This window comes from Aspergillus japonicus, assembly GCF_003184785.1.
Source record: "Aspergillus japonicus CBS 114.51 unplaced genomic scaffold BO86scaffold_55, whole genome shotgun sequence".
In the NCBI taxonomy this organism is placed as follows: domain Eukaryota; kingdom Fungi; phylum Ascomycota; class Eurotiomycetes; order Eurotiales; family Aspergillaceae; genus Aspergillus; species Aspergillus japonicus.
Window position 1 is genome coordinate 143,472 of NW_020291692.1, and position 21,385 is coordinate 164,856.

General features: G+C 32.1%; 4 protein-coding genes and 1 pseudogene across 5 annotated transcripts; 2 read left to right on the forward strand and 3 right to left on the reverse strand.

Moving 5' to 3' along the window:
- Positions 1–47: 47 nt before the first annotated feature.
- Positions 48–687, reverse strand: BO86DRAFT_412204 (uncharacterized protein). Its single transcript, XM_025674637.1, has 2 exons — positions 618–687; positions 48–568 (listed from the first exon to the last, which is right to left on the reverse strand). Exons 1-2 carry the CDS (start codon positions 656–658, stop codon positions 394–396), a joined length of 216 nt encoding a protein of 71 aa, XP_025524561.1. The 5' UTR covers positions 659–687; the 3' UTR covers positions 48–393.
- A 311-nt stretch (positions 688–998) lies between these two features.
- Positions 999–2,805, forward strand: BO86DRAFT_368275 (FAD-binding oxidoreductase; the record flags this gene model as incomplete). Its single annotated transcript, XM_025670195.1, has 3 exons — positions 999–1,298; positions 1,351–2,270; positions 2,328–2,805. Exons 1-3 carry the CDS (start codon positions 1,269–1,271, stop codon positions 2,803–2,805), a joined length of 1,428 nt encoding a protein of 475 aa, XP_025524562.1. The 5' UTR covers positions 999–1,268.
- Positions 2,806–3,357: 552 nt separating this feature from the next.
- On the forward strand, positions 3,358–4,292 carry BO86DRAFT_368276 (enoyl-CoA hydratase/isomerase family protein; the record flags this gene model as incomplete). Its single annotated transcript, XM_025670196.1, has 2 exons — positions 3,358–3,752; positions 3,836–4,292. The coding sequence occupies 2 exons, from the start codon at positions 3,358–3,360 to the stop codon at positions 4,275–4,277; spliced, it is 837 nt and encodes a 278-aa protein (XP_025524563.1). The 3' UTR covers positions 4,278–4,292.
- Positions 4,293–6,377: 2,085 nt separating this feature from the next.
- BO86DRAFT_t245 lies at positions 6,378–6,496 on the reverse strand (annotated as a pseudogene). The gene has a single exon. The product of its transcript is annotated as a tRNA-OTHER (tRNA).
- A 1,129-nt stretch (positions 6,497–7,625) lies between these two features.
- On the reverse strand, positions 7,626–9,310 carry BO86DRAFT_438078 (fungal specific transcription factor domain-containing protein; the record flags this gene model as incomplete). Its single annotated transcript, XM_025676104.1, has 3 exons — positions 7,626–7,896; positions 7,992–8,757; positions 8,818–9,310. Coding segments are annotated over 3 exons (1,530 nt in total), but the record flags the coding sequence as incomplete, so codon positions are not given.
- Positions 9,311–21,385: the final 12,075 nt, after the last annotated feature.

Here is a 21,385-nt window from a genome sequence, read left to right on the forward strand (position 1 = left end):
AGAACCAGTACAGCACCACTCTACTGTACTTTGGCCTCGCCTACACCAACGAGTTGAAAACAAATGCCTCTCGTACTTTGTTGTTCGAGTTAGCGTTATCTTTGCACCGAGTAACCCGCGTTTTCCGAAACTCCTGCAGCGCGTTGTCGTTCCTCTGCGACATTCATCCCCAATCCCCTTCCGCTACCGCCTCACAAAATATACCCCTCAGTTCAGTTCAAGCCATGCAGAGACACAATCAATTCTCATTTCCACGTATCCAACAAAGTATGGCACATGCATCAAAACAATGAAAAACCTCGTACAACCGTATTTCCAAACCCATTTCGAGCATGAATTGAAATCGCGACCAATACACGAGACACCCGCTCCATCCCATCGAAGTGGAAAGCATCAAGGCTGCTTCACGATCTTCGGGGCCGTCCGGCCCTTGGGCTCCTTGTGGTCGCCGTAGGGGAACGGTAGAGCATCTTTATCCGCAGGCGCGCTCGAGTAGTACCGGTGCAGCATCAGGCCGCCAGCGAGGACGGCGCAGACGGTGTAGATGGTGCGGTTGTTGCGGCCGCCACTTTCGACTGTTCATCAGCGGGATAGGCAGTGCTTAGTGTGGGACGTACCGGAGAACCGGGGGGGTTCCGCCTGCTGCGAATGCGGCCATTTTCTCTGGTCACTTCTTGTTATTGAAATTGGATTGGGTCAGTGGGACGTTTGGTGTGAGGAGATGGGGACAGCTTCAGATGGTGTACTCGGTGTCGGGAGAGGGGAAGGGGGACGGGTGGAGCTGCGTATATATGTCTCGGGCGGGGATCACGCGGTTGACAGTTGCCACTCTCCACTACGTACCACTTACCAGGACACTCGAGGGGGTCTTTGTGTGGGGTACGAGTCTGACATCATTAGCTTCGAGGGATGGGTCTGGACCGGAGATCGGGTGGTGGTGTAGCCATGGGTTGGATCCGGGGCGGGCGTGGCATCTTTCCTTGTGTCACTGGGGCTCATCACAACATGCACAGCATTGCACAGAAGTACCTTGGTGAGCTAAGATGAAATAATGAGGAGGCTTTACGGCTTCATCTGACCCGCATAAGCGAGGTTGATAGATCTCATTCAAGCATGTGGATCACTTTGCCCGACGCGGTCAGATCGACGCCTCCCTTTGAAGCCACATTCCAGCCACACCTCGTACCTCTCGTGTCCCCTTTAAAACCCGCGTCAGCCTGCTTTTTTAATTCTGCATCCCTGACTTTTCCTACGACCACGAGTCAATCATGGGTCTCAGCGGTTGGACCGGTGCATGCGTGAGTTGCCCTCAATACTGTCGTGTCTCGTTGCTGACGGGATGAGGGCCAGTGCCTGGGTCTGCAACGACTCCTCGGCGCGAACCAGACATTCTCGGAAGGCACTGCAGCCTACAACGCCTCCCTTGCATCCTATTTCGCCCAGCAGGAATCGCAACTGTACCCCAGTTGTATCGTGGCCCCGACCACTGTCGACGGTGTCGCCACTGCGGTCCAATACCTGACCGCCAATGCCACCTGCGACTTTGCAATCCGATCCGGCGGCCACATCGTGGTCGAAGGGGCAGCCAACATTGCCGACGGCGTGACCATCGACCTGCGCGGCCTCGACTCCATTGGAGTCAGTGATGACCGGTCCACCGTGACCGTCGGCGTCGGCGCCACCTGGGGTGATGTCTACAAAGCCCTCGACCCGCTCAACCTCACCGTAGCCGGCGGTCGCGTCGGGCAAGTGGGCGTGGGCGGGTTGACCACCGGGGGCGGCATCTCCTACTTCTCGCCCCGCTACGGCTGGACCTGCGACACGGTCGTCGACTTTGAAGTCGTGCTGGCTAATGGATCCGTCGTTCATGCCAATGAACAGGAGAACCCCGAGCTTCGGGTTGCCCTGTGCGGAGGATCGAACAACTTCGGAGTTGTCACGCACATTCAGCTGACGGCCATCGAGCAGGGCCAGATATGGGCCGGGTTGGCTTACTACTCCTTCGACACGGTTGACGAGCAGCTGGAGGCGACGGCCGATTTCAGCAACGCTGACACCTACGACGACTTTGCGTCGTTGATTGTCAGCTTTGGCTTCTCCAGCACGCAAGGCGCCGCGCTTGTCAACAGTCTGGTGTACACGAAGCCGGAAGCGAATCCGCCCGCGTTTCAGCCGTTCACTGCCATACCTTCAGCGATTAACACGTTGCGCCTAACCAATATGTCCGATATCTCAACGGAACAGGGCTCTTTCCAGCCGAATGGCGAACGGTAGGTCCTCTTTGTCATTTCTTGGAGTCAGGACTAAGTGGATTGTGTTTTCAATAGTCAGTTGTGGCTGGTCACGACCTTCTGCACCAGCGTTCCCATGCTCAACGCGACGTACCGTCACTGGAACGAGAGCCTGGCCGCTGTTCAGGATGTGACCAATGTGACGTGGTCGTTATCGCTGGAGCCATTGCCGTCCGCCATCTATGCAAGAGGCAGCAACACCAATTCATTGGGGCTATCAGATGCAACCGGTTCACTGATGATCGTGCTGCTGAGCGCTAGCTGGGTTGACGAAGCGGATGATGCGCAAGTGGAGACAGCGGCTCGTGTCCTCTTCGAGGCCATCGAAGATGACGCCCACGAGCGGAAGGCCTACTATCCCTTTAAGTATCTTAATTATGCAGCCCAATGGCAGGATCCGATCGCCAGCTATGGCGATGACAGTGTGGAACAGCTGTGGCGAGTTTCCCGGGCAGTGGATCCCGAGGGTGTCTTCCAGCACCAGGTTCCGGGTGGGTTCAAGCTTCCTGTTTGAAGAGCCCTTCTGTGACAGGCCACCTAGACTTGATTGTTAAGATGTGGTATCGGGATGTTGCATAGTTACATAACAGGTTACTTGCCTAATTACACAAGAGCATAAAATGAGCATCGATATACTTCCGTTCGCCGCTTGTCGGCTTCGCAAACGCGAGCGAAATGCATATGCTGTAGAGTGTAGTTCGACAAAACAACCTTCAAGGCGTACGTCGTGACCACAATAGGAACCGAGTCAGGTTTCTGTGTACGACGGAGGCCAACGCCGAAAATGATGGTGTCAAGATTTTGTGGGGCCGGATCCGGTATTTGCCTTGAATTCCTTGGATATGGCAATTAACCTTTCGTGTAACCTTATTTGTTGGCATAACAAGTCATTGAACTGCAAGCGACAGGCATCATACGAAGGTAAGATTCATCAAGGTGATGGCAGCATGCCACTGAAACCAGTTTGGCTTGGGAAACAGTATATAATGACTGTCATCTAACGCGTAGGCCTTTGCCCTACAGTGAGTGGGCTTCCGCGTTTCATCGAATCGAACATAGTATAACCATGGACAATGCTCCGAACTTTCGCACACCACCACCCAAGTCATCCATTTTCCTTCTCAGCTTCCCCGCAGTCGGAATCTTGCTGGTCACCATCAATCGCGAGGAGCAAAGGAACTCCGTCCCCGTCGTAGGACACTCGGAGGGCTTGCAGATCTGGCACTGGTTCGATGACGAGCCGTCACTCCGGGTGGGGATAGTGACAGGAAAGGGCACCAAGGCATTTTGCGCGGGCGCTGATTTGCTGGAGCAACGAGACCCGCCCAGTCACTTCAACTTTGCAGCCCCAGTCCCCGAAGATGGGTTCATGGGACTCAGTTTGCGTCGCGGGAAGAAGCCGGTGATCGCGGCGGTGAACGGGATCGCGTTTGGCGGGGGGTTGGAGTCGTGTCTGAACTGGTACGTCGACGCGTCTCTCGATCCGAGTTGGAACAGCGGAAGTGCAATAGACACAGCTAATCCTTTTTCATTGTGCCTACCAGCGACCTCGTCGTCTCCTCCCCGGAGGCCGAATTCTCTCTACCAGAAGTGCACATCGGGGCGTTTGCGGCTGGCGGGGGGCTGGCGCATATCGTTCGGGCGTGCGGCCTGCAAGTCGGGAGTGAACTAGCATTAACAGGAAGAAGAGTCTCAGCTCAAGAGGCAAAGAGTCTGCGATTTGTTAATATCATCGCCAAGTCGCCAGAAACGGTGGTGGACGAAGCGATCAAGCTGGCGACGCAGATCGTCAGCGTCTCACCGGATTCAGTTATTGTATCGAGATATGGGTTGAACGAAGCATTGGAGATGGATACTATCGAACGACACACGCGCTGCACGACGAAGCAATATGGAAGAGCTCTCATGGAGGGCGAGAACTATCGGATTGGCGTAGAGGCGTTTGCGAACAAGAAGGAACCGAAATGGGTGGATTCTAAACTGTGATTGGCGCGGTCAAAGGGTTCTTGTTTGCTCGTTGCTTGTCATGAGCGGAAAGAGGACGAAGTTAAGAATAAACTTGGTGGAGTGAAGATCGGAGCGAGTCAATTTAGTAAATACCAGTAATCACCTGACCTAACAATATGGCTTGTTTGCAATGCACTGGACTGTGACTTCCTGGTTGCTCATTTTCTTCTACTGAGCTAATCATTTTGTAGTCCTTCCACACAACATCTCTGCTTCACACCTCTTTGTCCCCTGTCGCATGTGCTCTTGATTGGAATTGCAGCTCTGGAGCAGCAATATGAACAGCTAACAAGCGAACCCACCCTAAGGCCGACGACCCCCTCCTGAAAGCCAGTACGACACTCTTGTCGCAAGTCATCTCGTTGGCTGTCAGCACCAAGCTCATGAGTCTGTACTTGAAAGCAAGCGCTACGGTGGGTTAAGGGTGATTCGAGGGTCACTGAAAATTAGATAGCAGGTGGTGCCTGACAATCCGCTCACTTGGTTCCAAGATGGCTAATGTGTAACATACGTGGATTAGAGACGGCTCCAAGACCGATATGCTCCCTTCGAAGACTTCGGTGAGATAGATTCCGAACCCATATCGTGATGTCGATGGCCCAGAGCAAAGCGTCGCCACCGTCCCAATGAACCACGGGAGCCTCGAATTGTGCCCAGCGCCCGTGGTATCTGGCACTGGGCAGACCTTCAAGGTTCAGTGCTGGCTACAAAGATAGAAAGCACACCTCTTCAGCCCGGAGTGGTACACGAGACTGTCTCCTTTTGTGTCGTGGAACTCTTCTATCGACTAAGCAGAACATTCTGACGAGTGAGAACAAACCTCGGACAATCGAAGTCGAGAGCTGGATGTGGGGTGTTGCGAGTTTGCTGATAATGGCGTTCAAGGAAATGACAAGCAGGATCCGTGAGTGAAGAAGACCCACAAACCTATCTGTTGCGGAAATACCCAGCTTTATCAAGGATCGTAGAGACAACTTCTTGAGTCGTCAGCACTGTGTCATTTACCTAGAACCCAATGGTGCAACCACTCTCCGTAAGGATTCCCATCGGTCAGTTGGCTCTTTAACCAAGTGCCATTGATGTTCCAGGCTCGGTGGGCAAAGTGTAGGTACTTCTTGGATTGGGTCCTTCGTCGCTAGCCACGTTATTCAACAGTAAAGTCACTCTTGACTATCCTCCGCTTCACCTAGAGGTGCCAGTGGACCTATCTGAGTCAGGTATTCTCTTTGCGTTGCGATTAGTTCCGTATCTGTGAATTTGCAAGTCCTTCTATGCGAGCCTTGATCCACAGGGGTGAATCAGCTTCGCCGCATAAAAGCGACCGTATGCTATTGCCCTGTTGCGATGGGTTTCTCTGCTAGCTTCGCGAAATTCAACCCTAGATCCGACCATAGAATAAATGCCATTGCAATCGCAAGTTGACTAGTCTTCTGTTTTTATCATTGTCGCCATGCCGCCGCTCTTCCTGGTGGTGTCGTATCCACCTCCTTGTGTCGGAGCGCACAGCAGAGAACTCCTCGAAGCCTTGCTTCTGTTCATATAGCAAGAGACACTCTCCTGTTTGCTAACCGGTTTATCTGCCTAGACATATAGTATTCCAATCCCCACTTCCCAGGTCAAGAATTGTTGTACATTGGGATAGGCTAGAAAAGCTCTCCGGGGAGAAAGTAGTATGCTCTGTTGGCCACCAATCCAATATTGACGGGCAATTTGGTGTTAAATGATGATAAAAACACTCATTGATCGATTCCAACTCTAGTCATGACTTGTAAAATACGAAACCTTGAGAAATGCTTGTCAATTGATGCACTTCCCTGGCCATCCAGCATAGCTTGAACCATTCGAACCGGCCGGGGGCGTGGGAGCTTTCCCTTTTCCAGAGACCAAAGTACTCCACCGCATCGAAAAGCCCCACAACACGCCCCACATTGATCGGAATCAGCTCGGATCAAGATATATGAAATGATCGACGCTTTTTATGATGGAAACCCATGAAAAAAAGGTCAGAAACAAATGCGTGGAAGCCAGAAGAGGCATCCGAAGCGGCTGGTCTCGAAAACAACCAGAAAAAAAATAAGTCCCCGCAGCCGGGAGTCGAACCCGGCCCTGCGCTCACATGGAAGTGAGGCCCAAGCAGGTACGTGATCCTACTTGAGGGTTCTAAGCGTCTCGCCGTGCTACCGCAACACTACAACGGGGACTTATGGAAAGTACAGCAGCTACAGGGGGGCATAACCCAGCAGCCGTAACCGTTGCCTCGCTGTAGAGGGGCCCCGCGCCATGCGATTTGTCTCAGATGGGGATAGAACATGTAGAAAGGGGTGTTCCAGCGATAGGCTTTTTGAGAACAGAATTTTCCGATGAGTGGGGATGATTTGGCTCGTTTTATCGTGATGGATAGGCTGAACGAGCGCTGCGAGGGTGTACAGAACTGTCAGGGCGAGAAATGAGGGAAGTCACTACATCACTCGCTGTTTCGGCCGCTCTGGGCCTGTAGGACCCCTTGATGGCGGATGGGTGAGTTGTTTGGCTTGTCTGGGCGAAGACCGGGGTTCGAGCCCTCTGCAGAGCAGGAAATTACTCTTCTTCGGCAGCCCAGCGCAGCGGAAGGATGGATGGTCATGATGAGGAAAGAGCTGGAGTCACGGGGAGGGAGGGAGGGATTGCCTCATCTTTATATGCAGCAGCAGCAGCAGCAGCAGCAGCGGGTGGGTCCGGCCCGGGGTTGCCGTAGCCGAGGTGGAGGCCCGTCCCGCCCCTTAGCATTGCTTAGTTTATGTCCACAGTGGAAAGTGCATATGTCTTGAAGTGCGAGAGTCGATACATGTTAGACAAAAACAGCAATAGCAGATCCCAATGAGTACATTGTGCCTACTTGATCCGTTACAGTCCTTTCATTGGAATAGACCCAGTAGGGGTTCATTACGGCTTGGGTCCTCAGGTGATAAGATCACAAGTATCATTCTTGGGGCAATTTGGCCCGCACACAGAATTCCCTTGGAGCCCAATTTTTAGAGCAAGTTGCGAAAGGAGCAAGGCTCTCTATGTAATATGGGCTCAAATATTGTGACAGCCACGATTTACATCGACCTGCGGCGCTTGCTTCGTCTCCGCCATTTACTTATTACTCTGGGCCATCTTTCCGCTGACTCAGCGCTGAATGCAAATATCTCAATGTATTCCGGAAGTCATGTAGTACGGAACCTTGACACCCCTCAAGATGGGACAAAAGGTCACTACGTTGTCCACTTCCGAATGCAGGCAGATTCCCCGCTGCCAGTAAGAACCCACCGGTACATAATGCTGGTCCTACGCTGAGTACCCCACTCATTCTGCCTCATTGACTCGTCCCTCTTCGACCAGACTGGCCCCCGCAACCTCACGCTCCGCACGGGTCACCAGGTCTGTACAGAATTCGACCAGAACTGACAGATGCTCAACCTCGGCGCGCGTAAGATGGCGAGTATCGATCCGGCGGAGCGAAACCGGGGACGCTCGTAGGATTTGCAGGTGGGAGCGGCTCTCGCAATCTAAGGGGTTGGCGACGATTCGGCAAAATAAATTGAGGTGGGCCGAAAGAAGGTAGAAACACAGAAACCTAGCGCTGGTGTTAATGAACTTGCTTTTTTCTCCAAGATGTGGGTAACATTTCCCGTGACGCGATGGTATTGTCGTCAACCTTTTCAAACATACCAGAACATTTCCGGATTGAGAGCCAGCTTCGTTGCTCGCAAGAGTTCCAACGATGAAACACTTGCTTGAAGGGAGATGCTGAGGCTGGACTCCAGGGCGTCGCGGGAGCTGGCCGTCTCCCCCGCCCACGACTGACAGCGATGTACCACCTGGTGGATACATCCCAGAGTGTGGTGAAACTTCAGGTTCAGGAGCAAGAGGTCGATGTCGCAAAGTGAGTGGGTCGGCAGTTTGAATACGTGGATAGTTGGCCGGAAAGGCTTGGGGATACTCAGGCGCCATTCCTCTAGCTGGTTGTCTAGTGATATGATTGTCTGTAGAAGTTCAATGCTGGATTTCGCGAAGGCTTCTGGCGCGTATAGCGAGATATAGAGTCGAGAGACGTGTAGCGTGAGATCGGCCATGTAGATGTAGACGTCCGCGCGGGGGTCTGCGGTACGGGGAGGAAGAAAGCTCGCCAGAAATTGGGGGGAAGATTCATAGTCACAGGGCAGGATGGTAGCAGCCAACTTGGCTAGAATCAGCGGCGGCTGTCCCGTTCGCAGAAAGATTTCGTTATCGACCATCAGGCTGATCCAGAGTAGATCCCGTAGTACGAACCGGTGTTCATTCTCGGCATCTGGCTCCGGTGGCAGGCTTTCGGAAGATGACTCGAAGAAGTGGCATTTGATAGCCAGCTCGGTCAACTGAGAAGCTATGGTGCCAAACGTCTCCCAAGCTTCTAGAAGTTCTCCGAGCACACAGTGACATAGGGCCTGTTTAGCGTCTAGGTGTCAACTGTCCAAAGAACAACGAGACTGCGGATAGCTGACAGAAAGTGCGTAACTTACCAGTAGAAGCCACACTTGAAGCGATTTGGGAGACGACGGGCTGCGCCCAGCGATCGGTAATAGGCGTCTTGCCTCCAATGCCAATCCTTTGCCATCGACCGGGTAGTTCCTCTCCTGGCTATGGCCTGCTAGTGAACAGAACGCCACAAAGGCATACACTAATGCATGAGTCATATTGACCTCGTCTATAGACTGACTGGGGGAGTCGGAATAAGCCGTCTCTACAGCCGATATCACCATGTCCATACTAGATACTGCGCGCAACAGCCCCGTCCTATTTGTTGCATAGAATGCAATTGACGCTTCGGTGATGAAGCGGTCGGGTAACTTTGACGAGACTCTTGCTGGATGCAAGGACGTTGTTGGAGCACTGTATGAGGTCATTTGCTTGGCCCACGGGGCTCCGAATGGGACGACGGTGCTCAGGACTTGCGACACTCTTCTATTAGCGTCGAGCATTTTGGGGGCGGCAAATGACAGCAGCGGGATAGCATTGAAATTCTAGAAATATTTTTTTATATTAAATAGATCAAGAAAGCCTCTACAAATCATATAATAAATAACAATTATAATAAAATAAGTAAGATAACTGGGGGAATATTAAAGAAAATCTTAATTGTATTCTATATATAATATTTACTAATCTGTAATATTTTCCTGGTCTTAAAACTGCTTTATATAGTCAGATAGTGGCATTAATAACTGTAGTAAACTAACTCCCTAGTATAGAAAAATTATTAGTACTAAGGAGCAGTTCTTTTATATTAGAATCTTATCTAGTGGAATTAAAAAAAATACTAGGCTTTAAGTATTAAACAGAATAATCTTTTCATATAAAAAAACTTTTTGGCAAAAATTGAAAAGATTTGCCGTATTCTATAAACTAAACAGTATATTATTACAAAGTAGATAGATACCCTAATAAGAATTAAAGGGATTTGCCGCATTCTAAAAGCTGAATAGTAAATTATTGTTAAATATATAAATATTCTAATAAAAATTAAAAAAATTTACTGTATTCTAAAAGCTGAGCAGTAAATTATTATTAAGTAGATAAATATCCTAATAAAAATTAAAGGGGTTTACTATATTCTAAAAGATAAATAGTATATTTCTACTATATTAAAGATTGTTGCTAGAAGAATAAAAATATATAGAAATATAAAATATAAAAAAGTTGTTCTATATTTTGTAAGTATAATATTTTTTTATAGCTGTAATAGTTATATTTAAACCAAAGCTGTATTCTAAGTTTTAATAAGATATAGAGTAGTATTTCTACCCACACCCAGTAGTTTATTTAGTAGACTAAAAGTATTAGATTCCAGCAAAAGAAAATTTTAAATAATCTAGACTTTATTTTAGCATAAGACAGTTGCAGGTAGTAAAGTTTCTTATAGATTCTTTATTCTTACAGTTTTCTTTAGAGTGGCTAACAGCCAGGTCAGGTTAGATTAATTAGAATTTTTATATCTGACTACCAGATTATAGTTAGGTTAAAAAACTTTTTATACTTAACTGTAGTATAGCTAAAAACTAAATAGTTAATTATTTTAACTATTTTTAGTACTAAGTTTTATCTGCTATATTTTTTTTAGTTTTAGTATAGTTAAAATATATTTAGATTAAGCAGTGATTAATCTAGCTATTTAAACTATTACTAAAAAATATTTAAAAAAAAGTTTTTTTAAATAAAATAAAAGTAATTTAGAAAAAAAATAATATCTTTATTATTTATATTTTTATAAAATAATAAAAAAATTCTAGTAGTTTTAATAGAATTTAACTTTTTACAAATTAGTTACGATTATAGTATAAAATATAAAAAAATATATAATTACAGCTTTATTTAGACTATATATTTTAATTATAATATACTATACTACTAAAACTATATATTTACCCCTAGTTAGGCTATTAAAAATAATTATATAGTTTTTAATTTATTTTTTATTTTTTTAATTTTAGTTTAGATAATTTATTAATTGATTTTTTTATCTACAAAAGCTAAATTATATTTTATAAATTAAACTTTTAAATTAAATCTATATTATTTTATTTATTTAGTTTCTATTAGTAGCTGTACTTGCTAAAAATTATCTAATTAAAAATCAAATATTAAAATACTAAATTTTAGTAGATTTTTATAAAAGCCTTTTTTAAAGCTTTTTTATACTCTAATTTATTTTATTTAATTAAACTTTATTTAAAAAAAAGTATTTTTTATATTTTTAGACTTTAAATATAATTTTTTGTTTATAAAACAGCTAGATTTAAAAAGTACTAAAGATATTTTGTTATACAATATCTCCCACTACAGCAACCCATATTTACCACTATAGTAGTCCACTTTTAAATCTGTACTAATTTACTAAGCTTTTAATCTGGGTATTTATATTATTATATTATTTACCCCTTTCTTTATATATAGTATATTATCTTAAAATCCTTTAAAAAAAAGATTTTTTAAAAATTAGTTTTAAAATTAATAAAAAACTACTTTTAGACTATTTTATTTATTTTATTTAACTAGTATATCTACTGTATTAAATAGTTTTTAACAATTTCTAATTTTTTTACTTCTAGTTATTTAAAAAAAAGTAATATAGTATTTAATAAATTTTTATTAAAATTATTTTAAGGTAGTTTATCTGCCTTTAAATTAAATTATTTAACTTAGACAGATTTTTAAAAAGTATAAGCTACTATTTATTAGTTAAAACAGTTAAAATAATTAAAAAAACAGGTTTAAGTATTATAAACTAAATATAAAAATATTAAATTTCTAGTAAAATTAAAATAATACTATACTAGTTTAATCTTATTTTTTAAATATAAATAGAAAAAAATTAAATTTAAAAAAATTCTAATCTTTTTTCTCTGCTTTAGTTTATAATAAAAAATAAAATAGATTTATAAATTATAATATACTTTTAAAAAAATATTTTAAAAATATTATATTAAAAATTAAAAAATTTTAGCTGTAGTTAACTATCTAGACTTTATCTACCAGCAGAAATAGTATTAGTATATTAATAAAAAATTTTTAAAAGACTGCTAAAAAGCTAAAAAATTATAAAATTTTTTTATTTAATAAATTTTTTTTTATTTAAAATATTATTATTTTATAGTCTAATACTATAGAACAGCTTAAACAGGCCTATTAGTAAAATAATTAAAATTTAAAAAAGTTTTATTTTTATTTAAATATTCTAAAATATTACTTTAAGCCTAAATAAAATAATAAATATATATTAATTTTTTTTAAAGTAAATACTAGAATTTAGTTAATATATTTATAAATATATATTAAAACTACTGGACTTTTAAAAAAAATAGTATCTATTACTATCTATTACTAGAATATACTAAATTAAAAAAGAAAATAGAATCTAAATAGATAAGAAAATTATTTAAATAATGTTAGGAACTATTTGATGCAGTAGACACGCTGGTTAGGCAAGGCAAGCAAGATAGTCAGAAGCAGTCTTCTATTAATTCTAAAACTAATTTTTAAAAAATCTTCTCCTCTAAAGGATTCTAAAATAATATATTATATATAAAGAAAAGAGTAAGTAATATAGTAATATAAATATCTAAATTAAAAGCCCAGTAAATTAGTACAGATTTAAAAGTAGACTACTATAATAGTAGATATAAATTACTATAGTAAAAGATATTATATAATAATTATACTTTTCTACTAAGCTGGGCTATCTGGTACAGTAGTATAGTTATAAATAGCTTTATTACTTATTTTAAAAATAGTAGGATTTAATATTATAGCAGTAAAAAAGTTATATTATAATATTATATATTATATAAATAAAGGATTTAGTAGTAGTAAAAAAAATATATATTTTATTAATAATCTAATTAGGTTTTAATATAGAGTATATAAGTAAACAAAGAAGTTTAGTATATTAATATATTAATATTTTTATTTTTTTTATATCTTAATTTTCTACTAAATTTTTTTTTTATTTTTTTATTTTATATTGTTTTTGCAGTTGTTTTTATTACTTATTTTATATTTATTTTTTATTCATTAATATATTTTTTTTAATATTTTATTTTAGTTACTTTTTATTATAATACTAATTACTACTTATTACCGCCTGGCCAATACTTTTATTATACTAAAAATCTTTTTTTATATATATTATTTATATACTAGTATTAAAAAGTTTAATATTACTAATACTAAGAATTTTACTCTAGGCTGTATATTTAATACTATTATATCTATAGTATATAAACAGTATTCCAGTTGCAATCAGATCTATAATTAAATATATTTTAATAGCTTTTTAGTAGGCTTATTTAATCTAATAAAAACTAAATATCTGTAAAAATACTTAAAAATACTACTGAATTTTTATAAATTTTAAACTAGTATAAAAAGTTTTTTATTAATTATACTATTTCTAATAAAGTACTGGATTAGAATCTGGTACTTTATATTTAGATTAAATATTTAACTATAGCTTTAACTACTATATTTAAAACAGTTAAACTTATCTACTACTGTAAATATAGACTAACCAGTACTAGTAAAACTAAGATTATAGTATATTTTCCTATTAAGTTTTTATTAATTTATAAGTTAATTATTTTAACTAGTCTAATCTAGTTTTCTATTATTTTTTTATTACTGTTTATTATACTTTTACTAATAATCTAACTATAATTTATTTAATATCTAGAAATAATAGATTTATTTTATAGACTGGGGCTAAGCAGATATTTTTTAAAAGGGTTTACTATAAAGTATATACTATATACAGTAATAAAATCTCCCCCTAAAGTTTCTATATTTAAAAAATAAAAAAGTCCTGGTTCTCTGCTGCTTATTTTTTATAGAAAAAATATAATTTAGCTGGAGTCCAGTAGTTTTTTAATAGAAATTTAGCTTATTAGGGGGTTTATTTTAATTATATATTTAAATATTAAGATTTAACTATATATAATATAGTAATTTAATATAGATTTAGTTATTTTTTTTATATTTAAAAATAAGAATTTTTCTGCTGCCCTAATTTTTTTTTTTATTTTCTGTAGCTTTAAATCATCTGCTGGGTATTATTTATAGATTTTTTTAGAATTTATTTATTATATTTACTTAGCCAGCCTGTTTATTTAACTAAAAAATACTACTTATTTTTAAAAATTTGCTTATTTTTAATATTTTTAACTTTAAACTTTTTTTTTTTTTTAAATCTAGGGGGTGGAGTTAATTCTGTAATACAGTACTGTATTCCCACTATTCTAATAATAATATATAAAAAATATTATAGATTTAACTGTAGTATTTAAATAAAAAAATTTAATATATCTATTTTTTAATAGCTGCTAAAATCTTTAAAAATCTAATATATTATAGAGCTAGCTTCTAGAAAGAAGCCTTAATTTTTAAATTTTTAGTAGATAATTTTACTAGATCTTTCTTTTTAAAAGTTATTAACTTATACTTTTAATTATAGTGTTTTCTTTACACTTTATTAGCTTTTTACTAATAGTTCTATAGATTTTTTTATAATACAGCTAGTTTATTAATTTAATTTTTAGCTGTAGAGATCTTTCTCTGGAAAGTACTAATCTTAGTATAAAAATAAAAATTAGGCAAATAGCCTAAAAAAGCTTTAAAAAAAAAATAGCCAGTAGTAGAGTTTAAAGTATTATTATATACAAATTAGACAGATAGTAATAAAGCAGGCTAGTTAAATTAGTTTTAGTTAATAAAGTATTAAAAATATTATTTAAAAATCTAATTTATTTTTTCTGTTTAATTATTAGTCTAAAGTTAAAATGCTGTTAATAAACAGAGTTTAACCTATATATAGTATATAATTTAAAACTAAAATTTACTAGTAAAAAAAAAACCTTTATTTAAGATTATATTCTATAGTAGTTTATATTAGAGTTTAATTTTTCTATAAAAAAGTTTAGTAAATTCTAAAGTAGTAATAGTATATAAAATAGATAGAAATTAATACTACTTTATAAACCTATTAATAATAATAAAAATTAAATCTAAAATATTATTTTTAGTTATAATAAAAGATAGATTTATAATAAAATTTATAAATAGTTTAACAAAGGATCGGCTAAAAATTAGTAGAAATTTAAGTTTACTATAGGACTTATATTTAATAAATATAATTTTTTAATAGATAAAATACTTTTTAATATAAGTAACTATATTTTTATAGAGGTTTATCCAGTAAAACTTTCTTTTAAAAAAAGCTTTTATTTTTAATTGCCTAAAATAGTCTGTTAGCTAATTATTATAATAAAGCTTTAGTAGATATTACTAAAAGCTTTTCCCTGCAGAAATATATAAGTAATACTTATATATAATAAGATTATTTTTATTAATTTTTTAATATTTAAAACCAGGGTTACCTTGTAAAACAGTAAGTTTTTAATAATATATTTTTATATCTTTATTCTAAATTCTTTTAATTAAAGAATATAATTTTTTATTAATCTTAGGATATAATAAATTTTTATACTTATATACTTAAAATACTGTTAATATATTAATATATTTATTATAGAATAATCTTACTTTAACAGCCCAGTTAGCTGTTTCTATACCAGCTTTTTAGTTTTTTTAATCTTATTAAAAGCTTAATACTATATAAGTACTAAATTTAGAACTTTTCTATAAAAATATTTTATTATATTTAAACTAGGATTTTATAAAGACTAGCTGAATCTTTACTAAAGATTTATCAGCTATTTAATACTATATTAACTTTAAAACCTTTATATTAGGCAGAACTTCTAAAATTTTTTTTTATTTTTAATAGTAGATTAGTAGGGTTACGCCTGCTGGGCTAATACTAAATAATAAAATTATAACTATTAAAATATATATACTATTAAATCTAACAGCTGTTCAGCTTCAGCTGCTTTATAAAAATCTAAAAATTTTAATAGTTTAAAAAAACTTTAATAGTATATAATAGTTTTTTAAAATATTAATACTAATATTTAAATAAATAAATAATAGTAAAAAGCTTTTAATCTGGGGTTGAATAGTAAGTTTTAGTACTATTAAACTTTTTTAATTAAAATATAATAAAATAGTATATTTTATAGTTATCTGGCTGGAATAGTATTTTTATTATATTCTATTAAAAAGTATCTATTTTTATTTAAATTTTCTATTAAAAATTAAAATACCTTAATAAAAATATAATTTTAAAATTATAAAAAAGCTGTTAAAATACTACTGTTTTTCTACTAGTTAGTACTACTTTTCTAGGCTTTTTTCTATTCTAGGTGCCTTTTAAAAGGAAAGTTAGTAGTAATACAATTAAAAAATAGTTTTTAATAAAATACTAATAAGAATTATAAAATTCTAAAAATACTTAGATTTTACAGTATATTATTAGTATTGGCTATATAAAAATATTAAATATCTGTTAAAAATTTATTAATAAATTATATAAAAATATAATATATTTTAAAAACTTAATATAATTCAAGTAAAAAGTATATTTAAATAGTTTTATATAAAAATCTGCCTTTTACAAGTATTCTAATACTTAATAAAAATAAAGAGTATAGAAAAAGTAGTTTTTTAAAAAAATAAAAATATTATTTAAGTAGATAATATAAAAAATATTTAAAATATTATAAAGAGCTAAATAGATATAGTTTTAAAATATAGCTAAAATATTAGTTAATCTAAATAGTATAACTAGATATTTAAAATATTTATAATAGATTTAAAAGGCTATTTTCCATTTATCTTTTTATTTAATATAGATTTAATAATATATATTTTAAATATCTAATTTTAAAAAGTATTTAGCTTCTGCAATTCTGTTAAGAATTTTTAAAATTAGAAAAAAAAAGTAATAATTTTTTATTAAAACTTTATTAAGTTTTTTATAATCTATATATAATTAAAGACCTTTATTTTTTTTTAGTATAAAAAGAATAGGGGCTTCTACAGGACTTTTAAAAAATTAAATTTACCTTAACTAAATATTTTTATTAATATAATAACAAAGGAATTGGAGCTTAACTTAAAACAAAGAATAAATAAATCTATATAATAGGGTTTTGCTATTTTTTAGATTAATAGTATAGTTTAAAAATCTATAAAAAGAAAGTTGTTAAAAATAGTTAAAAAAAAATATATCTATAAAGTTATAAAGCTTAAAAGGTAATATAGCCTTATTAGATCTAATTTATAAGTAGTTTAAAAAAACTTTGTTTTTTAGTAATTAAATATTTTTTAAAAGTTTAATTACAGTATAGATATAAATAAGATTTTAATAAGCTTTTATAAATTTATAAAAAAATAAGATTTTTAATATTTAGATCTTATACCACTACTGTTAATTCTATACAAATAGATAAATATATAGGTTTTATAAAATAGTTATTAAAAATAGAATAGGGCTTTTAAAAAGATCTAGATTATAATTAATAGCTATATAATATTTTATAAATAATTATATAGTTCCCCTTAAATTAGTAGTAGTAATAGGAATTTTTTATATATTGTAGGTATTTATAGTAAAGTAATTAATTACAGCAACTAAAAAAGCTGTAAAATAAGCTGTATTAAAATAAAATTACTAAATAAATTAATAGCTAATAAGATTAATTTTAATATATAAGTCTAAGTCTGTATAGATTTTAAGAATATTTTTAAAGTAAATAGGTATATTAAAGTAAATAGCAGTTTCTACTTTAAATTAATTTATTAAAAATATAGGGGTTTTTTTAACTACTGCTCTTTTTCTATTAATTTTTATTTAATCCTATTTTTATTTTTTTAAAAATATTAATTGGCTAAATAATATTTACTATTATATTTATAGTAATAAAGGGTTTTTCCTTTCTAGTTTTTTCTATTTTAAAAGGGTTTTAAAAAGGAAAACTTATTGCTTAATTATAAAAATTCTAATTTTTAAAAGGCTTTATTTAAATAGTTTTTTTATTTTTCTAGGTTTTGTTTTATTTTTAATTTAATATATTTTAATAATAGGTAGCAATAGATACCATCTTCTTTTAGAAATCCAGTAATTTTAGTATATATTTATAGATATATTAACTAAGTTCTAGTACTAACTTTAAAAAAAAGGCTAGTATATATTTATTTTTTTATTTAGACTTAAAATAATATTTTAAAATATCTAAGTAGAAATAAAATTTTTTTAGATTTTAATTAGTTTACTAATAGGCCTGTTTAAGCTGTTTTATAGTATCCAACTATAAAATAGCTGTATTTTAAATAAAAAAAAAAGTCTATTAAATAAAATAATTCTATAATTTCTTAGTATTTTAGTAGTTTTTTAGAAATTTTTTATTAATATATTAATACTATTTCTGCTGACAGGTAGAGTCCAGATAGTTAACTACAACTAAAATTTTTTAATTTTTAGTATAATACTTTTAAAGTACTTTTTTAAAGGTGTATTATAGATTATAAATCTATTCTGTTCTCTGTTGCAAACTAAACTAAAAAGAAAAAATAGAAATTTTTTTAAATTTAATTTTTTTTTTTTATATTCTAAAAATAAAGTTAAATTAGTATAGTATTATTATAGTTTTATTAATAATTTAATATTTTTATATTTTATCTAAAGGGCTTAAACTTGCTTTTTTAATTACTTTAACTACTTTAGTTAATAAATAGTAGCTTATACTTTTTAAATTTCTACCTAAATTAAATAATTTAATTTAGAAGCAGATAAAGTGCCTTAAAATAATTTTAATAAAGATTTATTAAATAATATATTACTTTTTTTAAATAATTAAAAGTAAAAAAAATTAGAAATTGTTAGAAACTATTTAATACAGTAGATATACTGGTTAGACAAGGCAAGTAAAATAATTAAAAGCAGTTTTTTATTAATTTTAAAACTAATTTTTAAAAAATCTTCTTTTTTAAAGGATTCTAAGATAATATATTATATATAAAGGGAGGGGTAAGTAATATAGTAATATAAATACCCGGATTAAAAGCCCAGTAAATTAGTATAGATTTAAAAGTAGACTACTATAGTAGTAGATATAGGTTGCTGTAGCGGGAGATATTGTATAACAAATAAAGCCTTTAAAAAATTAGAATCTTTACTATAAAATAATAAGTTTTCTTTTTTAAAAATTTTTTAAAATAAAAAAAATTAGAAAAGAAAAACTTTTTATTACTATAAATATAATAGTAAATATTACTTAGCTAATTAATATTTTTAAAAAAATAAAAATAAAATTAAATAAAAATTAATAAAAAAAAATAGTAGTTAAAAAAGTCTTTATATTTTTAATAAACTAGTCTAAAGTAAAGACTGCTATTTGCTTTAATATATTTATTTACTTTAAAAGTATCTTTAAAATCTATATAAATTTAAATTTATATACTAAGATTAATTTTATTAGCTATTAATTTATTTAATAATTTTATTTTAATATAGCTTATTTTATAGTTTTTTTAATTACTGTAATTAATTACCTTACTATAGATACCTATAGTATATAAAAGATTTCTATTACTACTACTAATTTAAAAAAAATTATATAATTATTAATAAAATATTATATAATTATTAATTATAATCTAGATCTTTTTAAAAACCCTATTTTACTTTTAATAATTATTTTATAAGATTTGTATATTTACTTATTTATATAAAATTAACAGTAGTAGTATAAGATCTAAATATTAAAAATTTTATTTTTTTATAAATTTATAAAAGTTTATTAAAATCTTATTTATATTTATACTGTAATTAAACTTTTAGAAGATATCTAGTTACTAAAAAATAAAGCTTTTTTAAACTACTTATAAATTAAATTTAATAAGACTATATTACCTTCTAAACTTTATAATTTTATAAATATATTTCTTTTACTATTTTTAATAATTTTTTTTTATAAATATTTAGACTATACTATTAATTTAAAAAATAGCAAAACCCTACTATATAAATTTATTTATTTTTTATTTTAAATTAAGCTCTAATTCTTTTATTATTATATTAATAAAAATATTTAGTTAAAGTAAATTTAATTTTTTAAAAGTTCTATAAAAGCCCCTATTCTTTTTATACTAAAAAAAATAAAAGTTTTTAATTATATATAGATTATAAAAAACTTAAAAAAGTTTTAGTAAAAAATTATTATTTTTTTTTAATTTTAAAAATTTTTAATAGGATTGCAGAAGCCAAATACTTTTTAAAATTAAATATTTAAAATATATATTATTAAATCTGTATTAAATAAAAAAATAAATAGAAAACAGCCTTTTAAATCTATTGTAAGTATTTTAAATATTTAGTTATACTATTTAGATTAACTAATATTTTAGCTATATTTTAAAACTATATATATTTAACTTTTTATAATATTTTAAATATTTTTTATATTATTTATTTAAATAATATTTTTATTTTTTTAAAAAACTACTTTTTCTATACTGTTTATTTTTATTAAGTATTAAAATACTTATAAAAGGCAGATTTTTATATAAAATAATCTAAATATATTTTTTACCAGAATTATATTAAATTTTTAAAATATATTATATTTTTATATAGTATATTAATAAATTTTTAACAGATATTTAATATTTTTATATAACTAATACTAATAATATTCTATAAAATCTAAGTATTTTTAAAATTTTATAATTTTTATTAGTATTTTATTAAAAACTATTTTTTAATTATACTACTACTAACTTTTTTTTAAAAAGTACCTAGAGTAGAAAAAAGCCTAAAAAAGAAGTATTAACTAATAAAAAAATAATAGTATTTTAACAGCTTTTTTATAATTTTAAAACTATATTTTTATTAAAATATTTTAACCTTTAATTGAAGATCTAGATAAAAATAAATACTTTTTAATAAAATATAGTAGAAATATTATTTTAGCTAAATAACTATAAAGTATATTACCTTATTATATTTTAGTTAAAAAAGTTTAATAGTATTAAAATTTACTGTTTAAATTTAAATTAAAAGCTTTTTACTATTATTTATTTATTTAAATATTAGTATTAATATTTTAAAAAACTATTATATACTATTAAAGTTTTTTTAAACTATTAAAATTTTTAGACTTTTATAAAGCAGCTAAAGCTAAACAGCTGTTAAATTTAATAGTATATATATTTTAATAGTTATAATTTTATTATTTAGTATTAGTCTAGTAGGCACAACCCTACTAATCTACTATTAAAAATAAAAAAAAATTTAAAAGTTTTATTTAATATAAAAATTTTAAAATTAATACAGTATTAAATAGCTAATAAATCTTTAGTAGAAACTTAGCTAGTTTTTATATAATTCTAATTTAAATATAATAAAATATTTTTATAAAAAAGTCCTAAACTTAGTACCTGCATAGTATTAAGCTTTTAATAAAATTAAAAAAACTAAAAAACTAGTATAAAAACAGCTAACTAAGCTGTTAAAGTAAAATTATTTTATAATAAATATATTAATATATTAGCAGTATTCTAAGTATATAAATATAAAAACTTATTATATTTTAAAAATAATAAAAAATTAGATTTTCTAATTAAAAAAATTTAGA

Bases quoted from the DNA above. Each gene is read 5' to 3' on its own strand.
- BO86DRAFT_412204 (XM_025674637.1), bottom strand. From the start codon at position 658: ATGGCCGCATTCGCAGCAGGCGGAACCCCCCCGGTTCTCCG. The intron at 569-617 runs GTACGTCCCACA...AACAGTCGAAAG, and splicing joins GGAACCCCCCCGGTTCTCCG to TGGCGGCCGCAACAACCGCA.